The 18,592-nt window shown below is 37.9% G+C and overlaps 1 protein-coding gene across 6 annotated transcripts in view; it reads right to left on the bottom strand.

Annotated features, from left to right (window-relative positions):
* LOC103043141 (glutamate receptor ionotropic, NMDA 2D) overlaps positions 1 to 18,592 on the bottom strand; it is a 205,101-nt gene that overhangs the window by 85,584 nt on the left and 100,925 nt on the right. For all 6 annotated transcript variants that reach the window (XR_007439541.1, XR_007439542.1, XR_007439540.1 and 3 more), the window contains one exon: positions 10,958 to 11,126. Coding sequence is in view for 3 of the 6 variants with exons in the window: in XM_049480394.1 (XP_049336351.1) it covers positions 10,958 to 11,126 (169 nt within the window). In the remaining 3 variants the exon portion in view is untranslated. The remainder of the gene's footprint in view (positions 1 to 10,957; positions 11,127 to 18,592) is intronic.

Genomic DNA, 18,592 nt, shown 5'->3' on the forward strand with positions numbered 1-18,592 from the left:
AAAGTTTATTGATTTAAATACCTCAAGCACTATTTATTGGAAGACAAATTTAGTTTTGTAAGCTCAATAATTATTGCACACTTTTTACCAGGGGACCCAAACGTTTTTATACCATTGTTGCATGGTGGATGTTTTGTGAATGATATGATTGCTATGAACTTGTTTTCTACTGTTTACTGACGATGGGACAGCAGACAACAAAAGTTAGATGAACTTCACAGGGCTATGTTATCTGCAGAGATTCTGTAAATGCTTTAAAACACATTGAATCTGTGGAGAAGAACTGGTAGAGCATCAGGGTGGAAGTAGCAGATGCTCTGCATGGACACAGACTAGAGTGTATTGTAAAAGCAACCTAAGATGTTTTTTTTTTACAGCAAAGCCAAAGGTCAATGCTTGCAAATGGCCAATCCAGTCAAGCATGCTTTTCACTTACTGAAAGCCAAACTGAAGCTAAACATAGAACTAGAACTAGCAGGAACTGAGGAGAGCTGGATTAACAAGCTGGCAGAGCATCAGGAGGACGGACGTGGACTGTTTGAAAATGGTCAAGGCAGTCACATGACCTCAGTCCAGCCGAGCATAAATTTCCCTAACAGAAGGCCAAACCGTTGGTAAAGGAAGACCAATTACAATTGTGAACTGGAGAGAGCTTTAGTAATTATAGGCACTGCACAAGTATTAAAAATTATATTTGAAGCATGGTGATGGTAGTGTTAAGGCATATACAGAGGTTGGACAATGAAACTGAAACACCTGTCATTTTAGTGTTGGAGGTTTCATGGCAAATTAGACCAACCTGGTGGTTAATCTTCATTAATTGCACATTGCACCAGTAAGAGCAGAGTGTGAAGGTTCAATTAGCAGGGTAAGAGCACAGTTCTGCTCTAAATATTGCAATGTACACAACATTATAGGTGACATACCAGAGTTCAAAAGAGGACAAATTGTTGGTGCACGTCTTGCTGGCGCATCTGTGACCAAGACAGCAAGACTTTGTGATGTATCAAGAGCCACGGTATCCAGGGTAATGTCAGCATACCAACAAGAATGATCAACCACATCCAACAGGATTAACTGTGGACGCTGTAAGAGGAACCTGTCTGAAAGGGATGTATGGGTGCTAACTCGGATTGTATCAAAAATACATCAAACCACGGCTGATCAAATCACGGCAGAATTCAACGTGCACCTCAACTCTCCTGTTTCCACCAGAACTGTCCGTCACCACAATAAATTATTGTGGTCTAAAACCAGGTGTTTCAGTTTCATTGTCCAATCCCTGTACATACATATATTCCTTAAAATGGAACTGGTCCCCCTTGCTTTATTGATAAGGCTGGAATGGCTTTCAGTTAACGGACTGTAGTCTGCGTGTTTTCCATATTAAAACAAGATGTGGGACCAACTGCTAGCTGATAGCTCCTTGGCTTACTGGAACTCCCAGGGTTCCTCAGTGTAGTGCTGTCGGGTGGCATTTACCAGCTCTGAGTGCTACAAACCACGGACAGCGCAGCTGCTAACCGCGCTAAAATACTGGAAAATACTGTAAGTGAACAGTTTTTAGGAGAGAAATCTGTGTAGATTATCTGTGTAGAACATCCAGTGCTCATCTGACTTTTTTTTAAAGAATTGAAAGTATTCTCAAGCGCAGCCACAAAGACCATCAAAAACGTTCTGATGAAACTGGCTCTCATCTGGACCGCCCCAGGAAAGCAAAAGAAAGAGTTATTTCTGTTGTACTGGATAAGTTCATCAGAGTTACCAGCCTCAGAAACTGCAGGTTAACAGCTCCCCACATGTGCTGTGTAGAAAATATTACACTGGTGATTCCTGTATCTACTGTAACTGTAGATTCATTCTTATTTCTAAACAGAAACACAATGAAGGTCACATACATGATAATAACAGGATGTAGCAAAGTTCTTTAGTGTGTAACACTTTTACCAAACACACTTGGGCACACTTTTGAGTTTGAAATTGGATTGAGGTGTGAAAATACCCTCAATCCGATGTTTTGGAGCAGCTGGATTCCAAATTTCAGGCAGACAAGTACTAAAAAGGTACATAAATTTTAAATTATGTAGTGTGTTCATTTTCGGTTCAGCCCTTAAAAACTGAGGAGGAAATCTAAAATGTAAATGCTTGCAATTCTTAAACCATTCATCCAATTTGGATGCAAATGCCTTCAAATTAAAGCTGGCACTTCATGCCTCGCGTTATTTATGTCTACTCCAATATGCTGTGGGAGACCAAAAGACTATTCTAGTTCTATTTGTTTATTTAGAAGGGCTGGCAACATTATTGCGTTAACACATGGAGTTAATGTGAAAACTTTAACATGGTAATTTTTGTACGCAAATTAATCCTGAAGCAAACTTGACAGAACCTGGTGATGCATTATTAGCAATGCTTACAGTTGAGTTCAGAAGGTAGATTACACCTTTTATTTATGCAGAATTTTATGCTCTCTCTCTCTTTCTCTCTCTCTCTCTCTCTCCCTCTCTCTCTCTCTCTCTCTCTCTCTCTTACACATGGTCACATGGTCATCACATCCCACATACAATCACACACACAGCCTAATAGGGCTGGGGCGACGCGTCGACATAATCGACGTCATCGATTACGAAAATACATCGATTTGCATAACGTGCGTCGGCGCGTCGTAAATATGTTAATTAACACGGTAACATAGAAGCATAGAACTATTATTTAATTAAAATGATTTTTAAGAACAGCTAAACACAGTTCTGCAAGTCAAACGCGGAGGAGTTCACGTGCGAGAGAGAGAGAGAGAGAGAGACACACACAGAGAGAGAGAGAGAGAGAGAGAGAGAGAGAGAGAGAGAGAGAGAGAGAGACAGAGAGAGAGAGAGACTCTCTGCTGAATCTGACTCCCGCTTCGCGGACAGAATCGGCACAACACCCCCGCTGTAGAACTGCGGTAGTGAAAACAGCTACAAAAAAACGCCAGCGGGCATCTAAAGTTTGGGAGCATTTCACGCAAAAGGGCAACAATGTGGTCCTCTGCCATATGTGCAAAAGGAGCACTTGAAGCGCAAACATCCAGGAGCACTATGTCAACAGGGTCACACAGTAAGTTACCGTTTACATCAGGGTCTCCGCGGGTGTCCTTAAAAAGACTTAAGGCTGTCTACCAAAGGTTTTAAACCTGCCACAGGCAGAAATTATACATTTTTGGTTTATATTTGTGCATGGCATTTCACAGTTTCCAGAAACAGTAGCATTATTCATAAGTTCAGGTGTTTAGCTAAGCTAGCTAGCTGCCTTAAGTTATTTTAGCGCTGCGGTGTTACACCGTTTTCTGTCACCGTCGGAATTTTGTGACCAGTGCTCACGGTTATGAGCGTTCATTGGCAAAACGGAAGCTTTCTATACCTACACCTTACCCTCAGCCCTAAACTGAACCGTTTTGGCCAGTCGGGGTAAACATTAGAAACGAACACGTTTCGAATCGGCCAGTGCACCGGTCTGCTGAGAACTACTTGCCCGTGGTCACAAAATCTAGCGGTCACAGAAAACAGTGCAACACACGGTTGTGGTGTATGGGAGCTTATCCATTTTTAGCGTTATAGATCTAAACAACGTGCTGTACATGTAAGTGATTATAAGTGTGGGGTTTGGTTTAGTAGGCTTGTGTTGCTGTTGTTGTTATTATATATAAATATAGTATTTTATCGTTTGCTTTAAAACGTAAAATAATAATTATTTAAATATGTTTCTCAATAAATAGATTAGTCGACTAATCGAAAAAAATAATCGTTAGAATAATCGTTTAAAAAATAATCGTTAGGGACAGCCCTACAGCCTAATGACACTCTTTTTTTAAGCTGTTGAGTGTGGAATATGGAGCTACACTAGCATTAATTTTCTTCATTAAAACTCTCAGTTAAACTCAGTAACACAGCACATATATTCTACATTCTAGTTAAAAAATAAAACATCAAATCTACCAAGAGCGATTATAATACAGTAAATCTACCCTGAGTGCACTTGCATTGTCTCTCTCTAACTTGCGCTGTCTTTCTCTCATTCTCTGTCTCTCCCTCTTTCTGTGACTCGCTCTTTCTCTCGCTAACTAGCACTGTCTCTCACTAATTCACTGTCTCACCCTCTCTCCCCGTATCTCTGTCTCTCCCTAACTCGTGCTGTTTCTCCCTCTCTCTGTCTCTCCGTAACTCATGCTGTCTCTCCCTAACTCGCGCTGTTTCTCCCTCTCTCTTTGTCTCTCCTTAACTCATGCTGTTTCTCCCTCTCTCTGTCTCTCCTTAACTCATGCTGTCTCTCCCTAACTCGCGCTGTTTCTCCTTCTCTCTCTGTCTCTCCCTAACTCATAATGTCTCTCCCTAACTCGTGCTGTTTCTCCCTCTCTCTTGGTCTCTCTCTAACTGACACTGTCTCTCCCTAACTCGCGCTGTTTCTTCCTCTTTCTTTCTCTCCCTAACTCATGCTGTGTCTCCCTAACTCGCGCTGTTTCTCCCTCTCTCTTGGTCTCTCTCTAACTTAGGCTGTGTCTCCCTAACTCGCGCTGTTGCTCCCTCTCACTGTCTCTCACTAACTCATGCTGTCTCTCCATAAATCACGCTGTCTCTCCCTTTCTCTGTCTCTCCCTAACTAGCACTGTCTCTCCCTCGCTCTGTCTCTCCCTACATTGCGCTGTTTCTCCCTCTCTCTGTCTCTCCCTACATTGCGCTGTCTCTCCATAAATCACGCTCTCTCTTCCTCTCTCTGTCTCTTGCTAACTCACGCTGTCTCTCCCTAACTTGCGCTGTTTCTCCCTCTGTCTGTCTCTCCGTAACTCATGCTGTCTCTCCCTAACTCACGCTGTTTCTCCCTCTCTCTCTCTCCCTATCTCATGCTGTCTCTCCCTATCTAGCGTTGCTTCTCCCTCTCTCTGTCTCTCCCTAACTCACGCTGTCTCTCTATAAATCTCACTGTCTCTTCCATTCTCTGTCTCTCCCTAGATCGCGCTGTTTCTCCCTCTGTCTGTCTCTCCGTAACTCATGCTGTCTCTCCCTAACTCACGCTGTTTCTCCCTCTCTCTCTCTCCCTATCTCATGCTGTCTCTCCCTAACTAGCGTTGTTTCTCCCTCTCTCTGTCTCTCCCTAACTCACGCTGTCTCTCTATAAATCTCACTGTCTCTTCCATTCTCTGTCTCTCCCTAGATCGCTCTGTTTCTCCCTCTCTCTGTCTCTCCCTAATTCATGCTGTCTCTCCCTAACTAGCGTTGTTTCTCCCTCTCTCTGTCTCTCCCTAACTCATGCTGTCTCTCCCTAACTCGCGTGATTTCTCCCTCTCTATGTCTCTCACTAACTCATGCTGTCTCTCCCTAACTCGCGCTGTTTCTCCCTCTCTTTGTCTCTCCCTAACTCCTGCTGTCTCTTTCTAACTAGCGCTGTCTTTCCCTCTCTGTCTCTCCCTAACTCACACTGTCTCTTCCTGTCTCTGTCTCTCGCTAATTTGCACTTTTTTTATTAAAAAGAACTCTTAAAACTGAAATGCATAAATCAAAAAAATATTTGTAGTGTCAGCGCAATCAATGATTTTTTTTCCTAATAATCATGCTCACTTTTTTTTTCCAACAAGAAAAAAAAAGAATAATTTTGTTTATTTTATTTTTGTATAATCAAATGCCAAACATACAAAATGTAACACAAATAGATTTGCTTTTTTCTTTAAACTAAAACACCATCGTAACACAGATGCAGCACATCCAGAGGCTCCCCCACACACTCAACACCCACATGCTTCCTACTCCGCAGCCCCACGCTAAAGGATCCAGCATCAGGTCCTTCTCCATCCCATAATCCCCGCTGTTTGATCATCAGGAGTACTAATACCGGAGGGATCTGCAGCCTGGCTTTAATCAGTGCGCTGCCTTCTGCCTAATGCCTTTATTCACACATGCAGGAGCACAGCCCTGCCACAGATATCGCTGAGTGAGCAGCGCAGCCTATTACACACTCCCTCTCATCAGCACCGTCGCCAAGGACGAGCATCGAGAAGAGCCCAGCAACAGCAGCAGAGGCTGATCCTGAATTCCAGAAGATAGAAACTCTGATCAGTTATCACACACGACTGCAGAATAGAACCCATAAATCTCACATGTTTCCACTTTCCTCTTAAACTTCTCCACTTCTGACAGATTAAACACACCACCAGGATTCTTCTGTAGAACCAGGATGTATTAAAGAACCATTTCAATACTTCTGAGCCTGATTAAGGTTTTTTTTTTTTATTGGAAACAAAACTTTGTAATTGTGCTGTCAATATTAACGTGTTAAAACACATTATTAGATTTTAAAGTAAAATAATTACCGAGTAAATTTTACCGATTTTGAGCCTGATAAAGATTTTTTTCTTTTTTTCTTTTCATTTTATTTTACTTTTTCATTTGACCGATTCTAAGCCTGATTAAGGTTATTTGTTTTTTATTGGAAAGAAAACTTTGTAATGCTGCTGTCAACATTAACGAGTAAACACATGTTATTACATTTTAAAGTGATTTTTTTATGGCATTAATTATTTTACTAATTTTGAGCCTGATTAATTTTTTATATATTTTTTTGGTAAGAAATCTTTGTAATAGTGCTGTTAACATTAACCTGTTGAAACACATTATTAAATTTTAAAGTGTTTTTTTTAAGCCGTTGATCATTTTACCGATTTTGCGCCTGATAAAGAGTTTTTTTTTTACTTTTCTTTTTTTTTTTTTTACTTTTTCATTTGACCGATTTTGAGCCTGATTAAGGTTATTTGTTTTTTATTGGAAAGAAAACTTTGTAATAGTGCTGTTAACATTAACAAGTAAACACGTTATTAAATTTTAAAGTGATTTTTTATGGCATTAATCATTTTACTGATTTTGGCCCCAACATCCTGCCATAATTCACAGTTTTATATAATAAAACAGTGTTTTTATCATTTATTTATTAATTTATTTTTTGCATTTTTATGTAATATTTAGTGATGTAAACATGGTGTTGCTCAGAAGGTAGATTACTTTTTAGTACCAGTCAAAATAAATTCAGTGTTTTTTAATTATTTTAAAATGTTCTGTTGTTCATTGTAGATTTATAATAATGTCATCCAAACTATGAATAAAAAATATGGATTTATATAAAAAAAAATAATTTTAAAAAATATCAAAAAAAAAAAAAAAAACGGAATAAGTTTTATATTTTAGATTGTTTTTGGAGTATTTTGGCTGGATTTTCTCAGTCAGTTTTATGAGGTAGAGTCTCCTGGAATTCAGGTTTTCAGTTAACAGCTGTGCTGAACTCATCAAGAGTTAATTACTGGAATTTCTTGTCTCTTAATGTGTTTGAGAGCATCAGTTGTAAAGTTGTGAAGAGGTAGAGTTACAGGTATACAGTGAATAGTGAATATTTGAGTAATGTTCTAATTAAGAGATTAGATTATGGCGAGAACTACTCAACTCTTTACTACTTAAGTAAAGTTTCAGTAAATCTGAAACTTTTGAAAAGCTTTGAAATTATCCTCAAAAACAAAAAGTACACATTCACTGAGAAGGTGTTTTCAAACTTTTGACTTTGACTGGAACTGTATATTGAATTATGGATTCAATATGGATACTTTTTGCACCCCTCTCCCCATCTTTTTCTGGCGCGGGAGCAAGAAAGTAAATACAGCGAGAAGTCTCTGTGTTCCAGCTCGAATATCTGAGCAGTGTGAAGCTGCTGGAAATTTGCCGCTGTGCTTTCGAATACAGTATTTTCAATGCGCAGATGTACACCTAACAGACAAACCAAGTCTCCCTGAAGCTGCGGGAGTCTCCCGCATTTGGGTAGTGGCTCCCTGATGCCCGCGAGTCACATATAATCTCCCGGAATTCAGAACGAGCGCCCCAAACGCACACACAGGCCACAGACCTTTTTTCTCTAATGGCGTGTGGGAAGGAGAGATAGAAAACAGAGAGAGTTCTGATTGGCCTGTTCTCTGCAAAGAGTCTGTGAGACAGCCAATCAGTTTTTAGTGTGGGCGGGCAGTGTTTTTCCCCCCTCCCGGACGGGATTTGTTCAGAGAGTGAGAGAAAGCAGATCATGGCGGAGGCGATATTAATAATTATTGTAATATGATATGAAATGTTTTTGATGTTGTGCAATTTTTTGTGATGTTGTAACTGTCAATTTTTGTCAAATAAAGGCTTTTTTTTCCAAAAAAAAGGAAAGCAGAGTAAATGAATAGTAAAAGAGTAAAATGAATTAATTTAAAAGTAAAGTTTCGTTATCCTTTGCAGTTTGTGCAATTTTTTTTTTTTTTTTTGGCCGGGGGGGGGGGGGGGTGGGGGGGGGGTGGTGGTGACACTGGGGGGTAACCTCCCTGAAATCAACTTTTGCAACTTGGGATGTCTGACCTAGTAAACTTATAAGTGGCCCAGATGTGAGTAGTTTGTAGTTTGTTTATACCTGTGGTAGTTAGTGTTATCTGGCTAATGTATCAAATCAGCAGTTTAGCTCAAATAAAAGAAGAATATTTGATAGCTGAGTCGGATTTGAGACTGGATCACATTCTCACCACAAGCGAACTGCTCCAGAGTTTGTTTGGGACTTGGTCGAGACCTATTAACAGGGTTCATACACTTTTCAACTGGTACACTGTAAACCCAGAAGTTGTTTGAACTCAAATAAATTAAGTCTGTTTTACATAAAATTGGAGATTTCTAAACATTACTCAACTATTTTGAGTTAGATGAACATTTGTGGGCACATACACTGTACTATTCAAACTGAGATCTTTGAGTTGAACCAACTCTGTTGCCATTGGCAGCCTCTTTTCCATTGGCTTCTGTCACAATCGATTTGCATACTGGGTATGTCCCCCAGTTTGTAGCACTCACCATCAGTGTGTAGTGATTACTCCCAGGCTAGGTTAGGTAAACTTGTAGATCACATATTATGATTAAATACTTGGTCTCTGTGTTGTAGGCTGTAAGAACAAGCATCATTTACTGAGCTGCAGTAACTCTGTGTTCTCGCTGTGCTCTCTTCAGTACTTTTAATTCTTTACTGTTTTCTTTCATCTACTTTTCTATGAGTATTTAAAACAATAGTTGAATGAAACCAGAAAGAAGACTAAATACAAGTTCAGGAAAATATTGATTTTAAATATATATGTATATGTTTTGTTAAGTTCACTGTATTTAAAAATTATATTACATGAACTTAAAATTTGTTAGGTAATCGGTTACAACAAAAGTTTTGAATATAGTCAACTTATCAGGTTTTACACACTTAAAAAACAACAACTTGCATTTACAGGCTATTTAAAGTAGAAACAACTCAAGTAAACTGTGTAGATTTAACTATGATTTGAGTACACTTAAATAGCAAGCATAAAGTGAACTTAACTTAAAATAAAAATAACAGTTATAATTGCTTAACTTTTTCAAGGCAACCTGTTTCCTCATTTATTTTAAGTAAGATCAACTTATCACATTTTACAGTGTGCAATTTCATGACTTTTCCATGACCTCACAGCAAATTTTAATGACCACACGATCTTTAAAACATCAGTACAGACATAGAAAAAAAAAGATTAAAAACTAAAACTTCATGTCCAACTGACCTAATAGACCTATAATAGACCTATCTCTCACCTAAAATTAATTAAAAAGACTTTAAAATATCTCCTTTTTACTAGTTGAATAACATTTATGCATATTTTTCCCGTCTCTGACTTATATGTGTCTGAATCCAGACAGATAGCCTTAAATCTGCATTTTTCTGTCACTGTGTGAATTTACGGTTATTTAAAACTCAATAACGGAAACAAATTTCCCTCACTTTTCCAAAACTTTTGGGGTATTTTAATTTTTCCAAAACATATCCAGACCTGGAAATTGCTATTTTTAAATTTCCATGACTTTTTTCCAGGTTGTTCATGACCGTATGAACCCTGTATTAAAGGAGGTGGTCTCGGTCCGCTCTAAGTAAGTCATTTTCAGACCAAATAGTGTTGATATGAAAATGCCGTAAGAGACATAATCAGGATTTTTTTTTAATCTAGAGACCACATCCGCATTATTTATTGTAAAAAGGTGCAGCCCAGTGGCCACGCAACCACATTTTTAGCAGCCAATAGAGCACTGTTTTGCCACCACCCTTAAAATAAGAGGGTTGATATGAAATATCTCCTAACCTTTTAATATAATAACACTTTAGCACACACAAAACGACACACACCACGAAGACCAGCAGATTAAACTGTGAGAGATTTTTTTCTGGTGCCTTAAAAGGTATTATTCTTACTGCTTACCAGAGGCGTGCTAAAGCACCACCAACTCTGCCCTTTATCAACCAAAGTGCCCTTTGGAAACTTCGTTTTTTTTTTTATATTATTATTACTATTATTAAGTTTTACTGAGGTCGGTTTGAAATGATCTTTTGAAAACCTGAGCGATTAAAAACGAGTGAAAACAGAATGCCCTGAAATCAGCTCCCACACACCCGAACTCTCTCTTCCTCTGTCACGTGACCCCGCAGCGAGTCTTCAGCACAGTACGCACAGCAACAGATCACAGCTTCTTCTCCCCCGTGTCCCACCAGCCAGGTAACATACACATCAAGTAAAATCCTAATCCTGGTAAAATCCAACGTGAAATCATTTTGTTGTGCAGTAAAATGTCTCATACAGCACCAAACAAACTACTAAGCATCTTTAGCCGACTGGTCACCAGATAAACTAGCCGCTCTAGCCCAAATCAGTGATAGATAACGTGAGGACGACCACATACAGCCCCGGTTCCGCACTGATTAGCTTGGGGGAGCAGTAAAATTCCCCCCTGAGCACTTGCCCCCCAAAATGTCTGTGCACGCCACTGCTGCTTACCCAATTTATCACTCAAACAATAAATATTAGTTTCGCCCTCTCGCAAAACTGCACGCCGCAAAGAGATTACCACTGTGGCATTACCTCGCCCACCATGCCGTTCCACACGCCGTCAATCTTCTTCCCGTGCTTTCCGTTGGTCACCAGGTAGAGATCATAGGTAAAGCCCACAATCCGGGCCAGGCGCTTCAGGATGTCGATGCAGAAGCCCTTGCAGCACTGCTTCATTGGAGCCACGCCTTCCTGAAGAGCCCTGCAATCAGACAGTAAGAAAAACTTAGTGATTAAACTACACTGGTATGCCTAAAGGCTTGGAACACCAACTAGTATGGTGTCCCATGATTTTTGCCATGTTCTGTGGACACTAAAGGATGCTGCACTGCCTGTGGGATATGTGTGTGGGGTCTCTTGTATTGAATGTGGATTCGTTTTTGATGCCAGAGTCATTTGTCTGCTTGCTCGGACAATTCCAGCCAGATGCTGCCGGTCACAATCATTCGGTCACCACCTACTGCACTGCACTGTCCACTGTGGATGGTAATAATAATGCCTTCTATGTTGAATTCCCACTGGTACATAAAAAATCAGAACAACCCATGCACTAGGGCTGTATATTGGCAAGACCCTGTCGATTCAATACTTATCACGGTACGAGGGATTACTATTCATATACAGCTTTGGGAAAAAATGAGACACCACTTAAAAATGATGAGTTTCTTAATTTTACCAAATTGAAAACCTCTGGAATATAATCAAGAGGAAGATGGATGATCACAAGCCATCAAACCAAACTGAACTGCTTGAATTTTTGCACCAGGAGTAAAGCAGCATAAAGTTATCCAAAAGCAGTGTGTAAGACTGGTGGAGGAGAACATGATGCCAAGATGCATGAAAACTGTGATTAAAAACAGGGTTATTGTACCAAATATTGATTTCTGAACTGTTAAAACTTCATGAATATGAACTTGTTTTCTTTGCATTATTTGAGGTCTGAAAGCTCCGCATCTTTTTGTTATTATAGCCATTTCTAATTTTCTGCAAATAATGCTTTAATGCTTTAAATGACAAAAACTTTGTATGGAATTTGGGAGAAGTGTTGTACGTAGTTTATAGAATAAAACAATAATGTTTATTTTACTCAAACATAAACCTATAAATAGCAAAATCAATATTTATATATCACATTATATTACGATATTTTAAGGAAGGTGATGTGCTAGTGCATCTTAAAAAAAAATATATTTTTGAAAAGTTATTTCATTTCAGTAATTCAGTTTAAAATGTGAAACTCATATATTATATAGATGTATTAAACACAGACTGATCTATTTGAAGCGTTTATTTATTTTATTGTTGATGATTTTGGCTTACAGCCAATGAAAACCCAAAAAACAGTGTCTTAAAATTGTATTATTATATAAGACCAGTTGGTACTTTCGGCAGTGTGGGCAGTGTGCCAAGTCCTGCTGGAAAATGAAATCTACATCTCCATAAAAGTTGTCAGTAGCAGAGGGAATCATGAAGTGCTGTAAGATTTTGTGGGAAAACAAAACTGCACTGACTTTAGACTTGATAATAAAACACAGTGGATCAACACCAGCAGATGACATGTCTCTCCAAACCATCACTGACCATCAGTAAATTTTACATTTCATTTGGAAATTTTTGAGATGCACTAATCAAACTGCTATCTAAACTGACCAATCTTTACAACTAAACTTTTAATTAAAATCAATACTGTGTTTCTGAGAATCGATACAGGGTACATTGATATTGTAAAACATCGTATTTGCTATATGACACAATATACAATAGATTATAGATTTCCTTACACCCCAGCTTCCATCTGCCACCCACTTACCGGTATCTGCATCACTTTGCCATTAACATGCTGGCCAATGTTCAATCTCACTCACAAAATAACACATCACAACTTATACAGGTGTGTGCCTTCTCTAACTGCTCCCTGAGATAACACTTCTGATCAATTTACATACAGCTGTAACTCTAATTGTGTGGCTTTTGGCATGTCAGTGTACACTGAAAAAAAATGATGAGTAAAATTAACTTTTGCAACTTTCTGCATTTGTGTTTTTTAAGTAAATTTAATTTAATGTAAATTTAAGTAAACTTCAACTCGGTTTCAAAACTTAAATGTTACATAGAGCAAATAAGAGAACTGAACTTCAGTCAATCCTTTCTTTTATAAAATTTTACTTCATTTATTTTTACTGAATCAATCCTTTCTTTTAGTAACCTTTACTTAACTTATTTTTACTGAATCAATCCTTTCTTTTAGTAAACTTTACTTCATTTATTTTTACTGAATCAATCCTTTCTTTTAGTAAACTTTACTTCATTTATTTTTACTGAATCAATCCTTTCTTTTAGTAAACTTTACTTCATTTATTTTTGCTGAATCAATCCTTTCTTTTAGTAAACTTTACTTCATTTATTTTTACTGAATCAATCCTTTCTTTTAGTAAACTTTACTTCATTTATTTTTACTGAATCAATCCTTTCTTTTAGTAAACTTTACTTCATTTATTTTTACTGAATCAATCCTTTCTTTTAGTAAACTTTACTTCATTTATTTTTGCTGAATCAATCCTTTCTTTTAGTAAACTTTACTTCATTTCTGCATTCAATATTTCCTAATTACAATTACTTCATTAGTTAAAGAAAGCATTGACTGAAGTTCAGTTCACTTATTTACTCTATGTAACATTTAAATCTTGAAACCGAGTTGAAGTTACTTAAATTTACATGAAATTAAATTTCCTTAAAAAAGCAAATGCAGAAAGTTGCAAAACCTTTTTTTTAAGAAATTCGTACGCATCATTTTTTTCAGTGTAATCCTTCAGCTTTCCCTTATAAAGAGCTTCTAAAGCAAGTCTAAAGTTTTAGATTTATAAACTCTCTCCGTCTCTGTGTTTTCCTGTGGTGATCCCCAGTTTGTTGTGAAGTAAACACCCGTGCCGTCCTGTGAGGCGAAGGCTACGGGGGGTAAACCCAGACACAAACACTGACAGAGTGCCCTTAAGCTGCCTGAATAAAATTCCTCCCTCAGCCAACAGAGCTTTGCTTTCCTCTGGAAACTGCACTGATGCTACCGGGACACTACACGACTTTCCGTTCCAGGATCTTCACACCTTTCGGCCAGGCTCGTGCCCTGGAGAGATGACTCCAGCATCAACCAAATCAACAAGGGAGAGCTGGGTTACATGCTCTAATCCTCCATCTACTACCACAGAAAACAGGGGCTCCAGCAAAGTGATCTTCATGCCCCACTGGTCAGCTACTACCTGCCTCCAGCTGCGCAGCCCCGGGGTAATAAGCTGCAGGCTTCTGTTATGGTCCGGCTGCTCTGGTTGGACGCCTGGACCTCAAAGGATTGACTTGAAAAGCCCTCTGCAAACACCACTACTGCACCAGGTGTGCCAGCCCAGTCCTGGAGTATTAGGACCACGTGTTTTGGACTCTAAGGGTATACTCACACTAAGCACGGTGCTGAAGCATGGTTCTTCTCCCTCTCCACTGCCCAGCCGGCCTGCACTCACACTGCGTTTAAACAATCCGTGCCTAAGGATATCATTTTCCAATGTAATGTTTTTTATCCTCTATTTTTTATCCTCTATTATAAACCACAGTCACTATAAAGCACTGCGGGAAACCCTGATACTAAATACTGACAATACTCAGTAAATACTCTTATTCTTTTTTTATGCATTTACTAACTAATCATGGGAGGCTAGACATTGTTGACAAAACTACACACTGATGGTGACTTAGTGGTGGGAAGACACACCCACTATGCAAATAAATAATACCAAGGACCAATAGGGATGCTGCATGGTTTGTATGATGCCATATTACTAAAGTAAAATCTTAATCTACTAAGTTACAGAAATTAATTTATAAAATGTACTAATTTACTCATATATATAATAATATAGTTTATAATATCGTCGCTGTCCAATGAAAAACACTTATCTCCAAAACAGCAACTTTACAGGTGAGAGAATAAAACGTGTAAACTTTCATTGGAAGTCAATATAAAAAGAGTTTATTCCAGGTCATTTTGAAGAGTTTCTATTGGTCCGTTCATCATTAAATTTTGGCACAGTGTGAGGGACAGTTTGTCTCTTTAAATTATTTAGTAAACTAAAAATCCACAAAAATGGAGCTAAGTGTTTTTGGTAACACTTTCTATGAATGTAATCTTTATTAGACGCTATAACCACATTCATAACATATTATAATGCATTCATAAGGCATTATAAACATGGCTATAAATGTTTCTAAAAATGCATAACCCATTATAGCCATGTTTGTTAAGCATTATGACCTGTGATCATAATACATTATAAGCTGGGCTTATAATATTTATGCTAAAATAGTATAAATCTATCATTAATAATCTAGTCCTACAATGAAAGTCTGGCACTTTACTTAGAGCACACAAAGACCTGTTATAATACATCATAATTGACTATAAATAATATTATATTCAAGACAAGATTAATTTATGTTAAAAATATATTTATAGGATTATTGAGGGTTTTGAAGCTTTTTTAGTCATAATACATAATTCTGCGGGACTGAGTTTCTTGCTATCGATGTATAACATGTTATAAACACTATTAATCTAAGCTATTAATGCATTATAATCACAGTTCATGATGCATAAAATACATGGCTATAATGAGTTATACATTTTTATAAATATGTATAGCCATGTTTATAATGCCTTATGAATGCATTATAATGTGTTATGAGTATGTTTATAGAGTCTTACAAAGATGACATTCATAGAAAGTGTTATTTTTTTTAAAAGGTGTTTTTTTAATTGGACAGCGACGATATATGAACTGTAATGGAGAACTTTAACTTGAATATATGGTCTATTAAATTAACTAACAGCTTTAAAATTTAAATAACCTATTTTTTTTTATAAGTAAATCCTACTCCACATTTTCTTAGAGCTTTGATAAATTATGACAAAAATATATAAAAGATCCACTGAATATTTTATTTACATTTAAATTTCCATTGAATATTTTGAATTGATTGACACCACTACTTTTTAAACCAGTCATTAATGAGTATTTCCCATCACTTCGAGCTTTTATCTTGGTAACTTAATAAACCGGTCACTGGGAAGACAGACACTGTGATAGTAGTGCTGTTTATTCCAGCAGCACACTTCATAAATCAATGCTAATTCTACACACTCTCAGGACGTTTACAGTCTGCAACAGTTGGAGCTTGTACCGGAGTCTATAATTAAAACATGTAGCTGTCCTGTTTCTAGGATGAACAAACAGCTGAGACATGATTTTTCCTATCAACACCTCCAACTGTTTGTCTGAGAACTGAATCCTGGTGCTGTGGTCTGAGGATGTTCTGAAATGTTCACTGATTAATCACATAGACAGCTTTCTGTTCAGAAACAGCATCTAACCAGCCTTCAACCAGCACAGAAGGGCTGCAACGATTAGTCCATATAACCGGCAATGTCAATTATTAAATTTTTTGCCAACAAATTTCATTGTCGACTAATCGTTAATTTGTAACAGTACCGTGTAGGAGTGTCACGATTGTCTAAATCCTCGATTTGATTTTTTTTTTCACGATTTTAGGGTCACGATTCGATTCGCTTCTCGATTTTCTTTTTTCTTTTTTTTTTACAGCAGAGAGGTCTATGCCAGTTTTAGATTAGTCTATGGTCAGTCATTGGTTTGATTAATCAAATTTACAATATCTTTTTTTAAAAGGTGGGCTTGATATAAGTGATGCAAAGTGATACAAGTGATCTGTAATACACCACATTAGGCACTAATGGTCAAATTTAAATAATTTAATTAAGATATATATGTAATGCCATCAAGTGGCTTTTTTTGGTAGCAGCAGTGTGCACTATTAAAACAGCAATGTGCAACATAACAAAATAAATAATACAAAAATACAGGAACAGTCATGTACAAAATAATAGAACAATTAGAGCCTTAACAAACGGAACTCTATCCTACTATACCAGGTAAACATGAAAAATAAGACTTTAAGACTTTTTCAGTCCCTGAGAATGACAATTTTTTTTCATTAATGAAGATATATAGTTAACTTTATCTGAGAGAAAGATGCTCCTTAAGGTATCAAAACTATTATCATATTTGAGGCTAGACTAAACAACTGTTATTTTTATATTTTAAAGTTTTTCTTTAAGGAGATGAGAATGTTCACATTCTCTGGAGAAAGAGCTGCTCTTTCAGCAGTCACAACGTCCACGGCGTCGGCTACAGTGTGCTGCACCATTTGCGTAGCTTAGAGGGAGGGATCGTCGATCCTCTTTTTGACTTCGAGGCTCGAGACCATGACATAATTTCGATCGATTTTGATGAAATATCGAAATCGTGACACCCCTAGTACCGTATTACACAAACCGCCAGGGACAGAAGCGCAATGGAAGATGTGTAAATGGTTCACTCACACAGGTTATACTCAACCTAGTCTGTGTCTCCAAAAGATTACATATTTAATCACTAAATATCACTTCGATCACTATCTAAATTTAAATGCCTTTTAAATCTCATGTTCAGCTGACTAGTCGACTAATCGGAAAAATAATCATCAGATTAGTCGACTACCAAAATAATCATTAGTTGCAGCTCTAAAGCACATTCAAAACCGATGCTAATCATAAAAAATCTCTGAATTGATATTGGGTGATATTTCAAAAACACATTCATATATATATCCCGATATACACAAAATGTCCTTTGCAATGTGTGCATGCGCAATCGTTACATCGCCATCACCTAAGGCAATTAAATCAAACACGTTCTGTTGTAATGTTTTGATTCTTGATACAAGAAGTAGATACACAGCGCTGTCTCTGTGTCTGTGTGAGTGACAGACTGCTTACACAGGGGGGAGGGGGAGCGCAAGATGGGTGGGGGGGCAGGAGTAAACACGAGGTAACCGCATGGACTCTATCCACATGGTTGGGGACGTGCTTGTAAACATCCAGTTACAGCTGAATTCACGCTTTTAATCCCAGAAAAATGCTCTTATTTACCTTTTAAAAAGTAATTTAAATGCCTGATTAAAGTGCCGATTACTGTTGTTTTGCGGTTTTCCTCGGGTTTTGAGAGCTCGGCACTGACTCAGCTCTTGATTAGTCTGGAGTATAAGACAGCACGCTGGTGGGGGAGGGGCTGGTGATGTCATAGGCCCTGCATTGTTTAATATCGTGATAAACAGGGGTTGGACAATGATACTGAAACACCTAGTTTTAGACCACAATAATTTAATGTGATGACGGACAGTTCTGGTGGAAACAGGAGAGTTGGGGTGCACATTGAATTCTGCTGTGATTTGATCAGCCGTGGTTTTATGTTTTTTTGATACAATCCGGGTTAGCACCCGAACATCCCTTTCAGACAGCTTCCTCTTACAGTGTCCACAGTTAATCCTGTTGGATGTGGTTGGTCCTTCTTGGTGGTTTGCTGACATTACCCTGGATACCGTGGCTCTTGATGCATCACAAAGACTTGCTGTCTTGGTCACAGATGCTCCAGCAAGACGTGCACAAACAATTTGTCCTCTTTTGAACTCTGGTACGTCACCCATAATGTTATAGTGTGCATTGCAATAATTTTGAGTGAAACTGTGCTCTTACTCTGCTAATTGAACCTTCACACTCTTCATGCTCTTACT

Source organism: Astyanax mexicanus, chromosome 6, assembly GCF_023375975.1.
Source record: "Astyanax mexicanus isolate ESR-SI-001 chromosome 6, AstMex3_surface, whole genome shotgun sequence".
NCBI lineage: Eukaryota > Metazoa > Chordata > Actinopteri > Characiformes > Acestrorhamphidae > Astyanax > Astyanax mexicanus.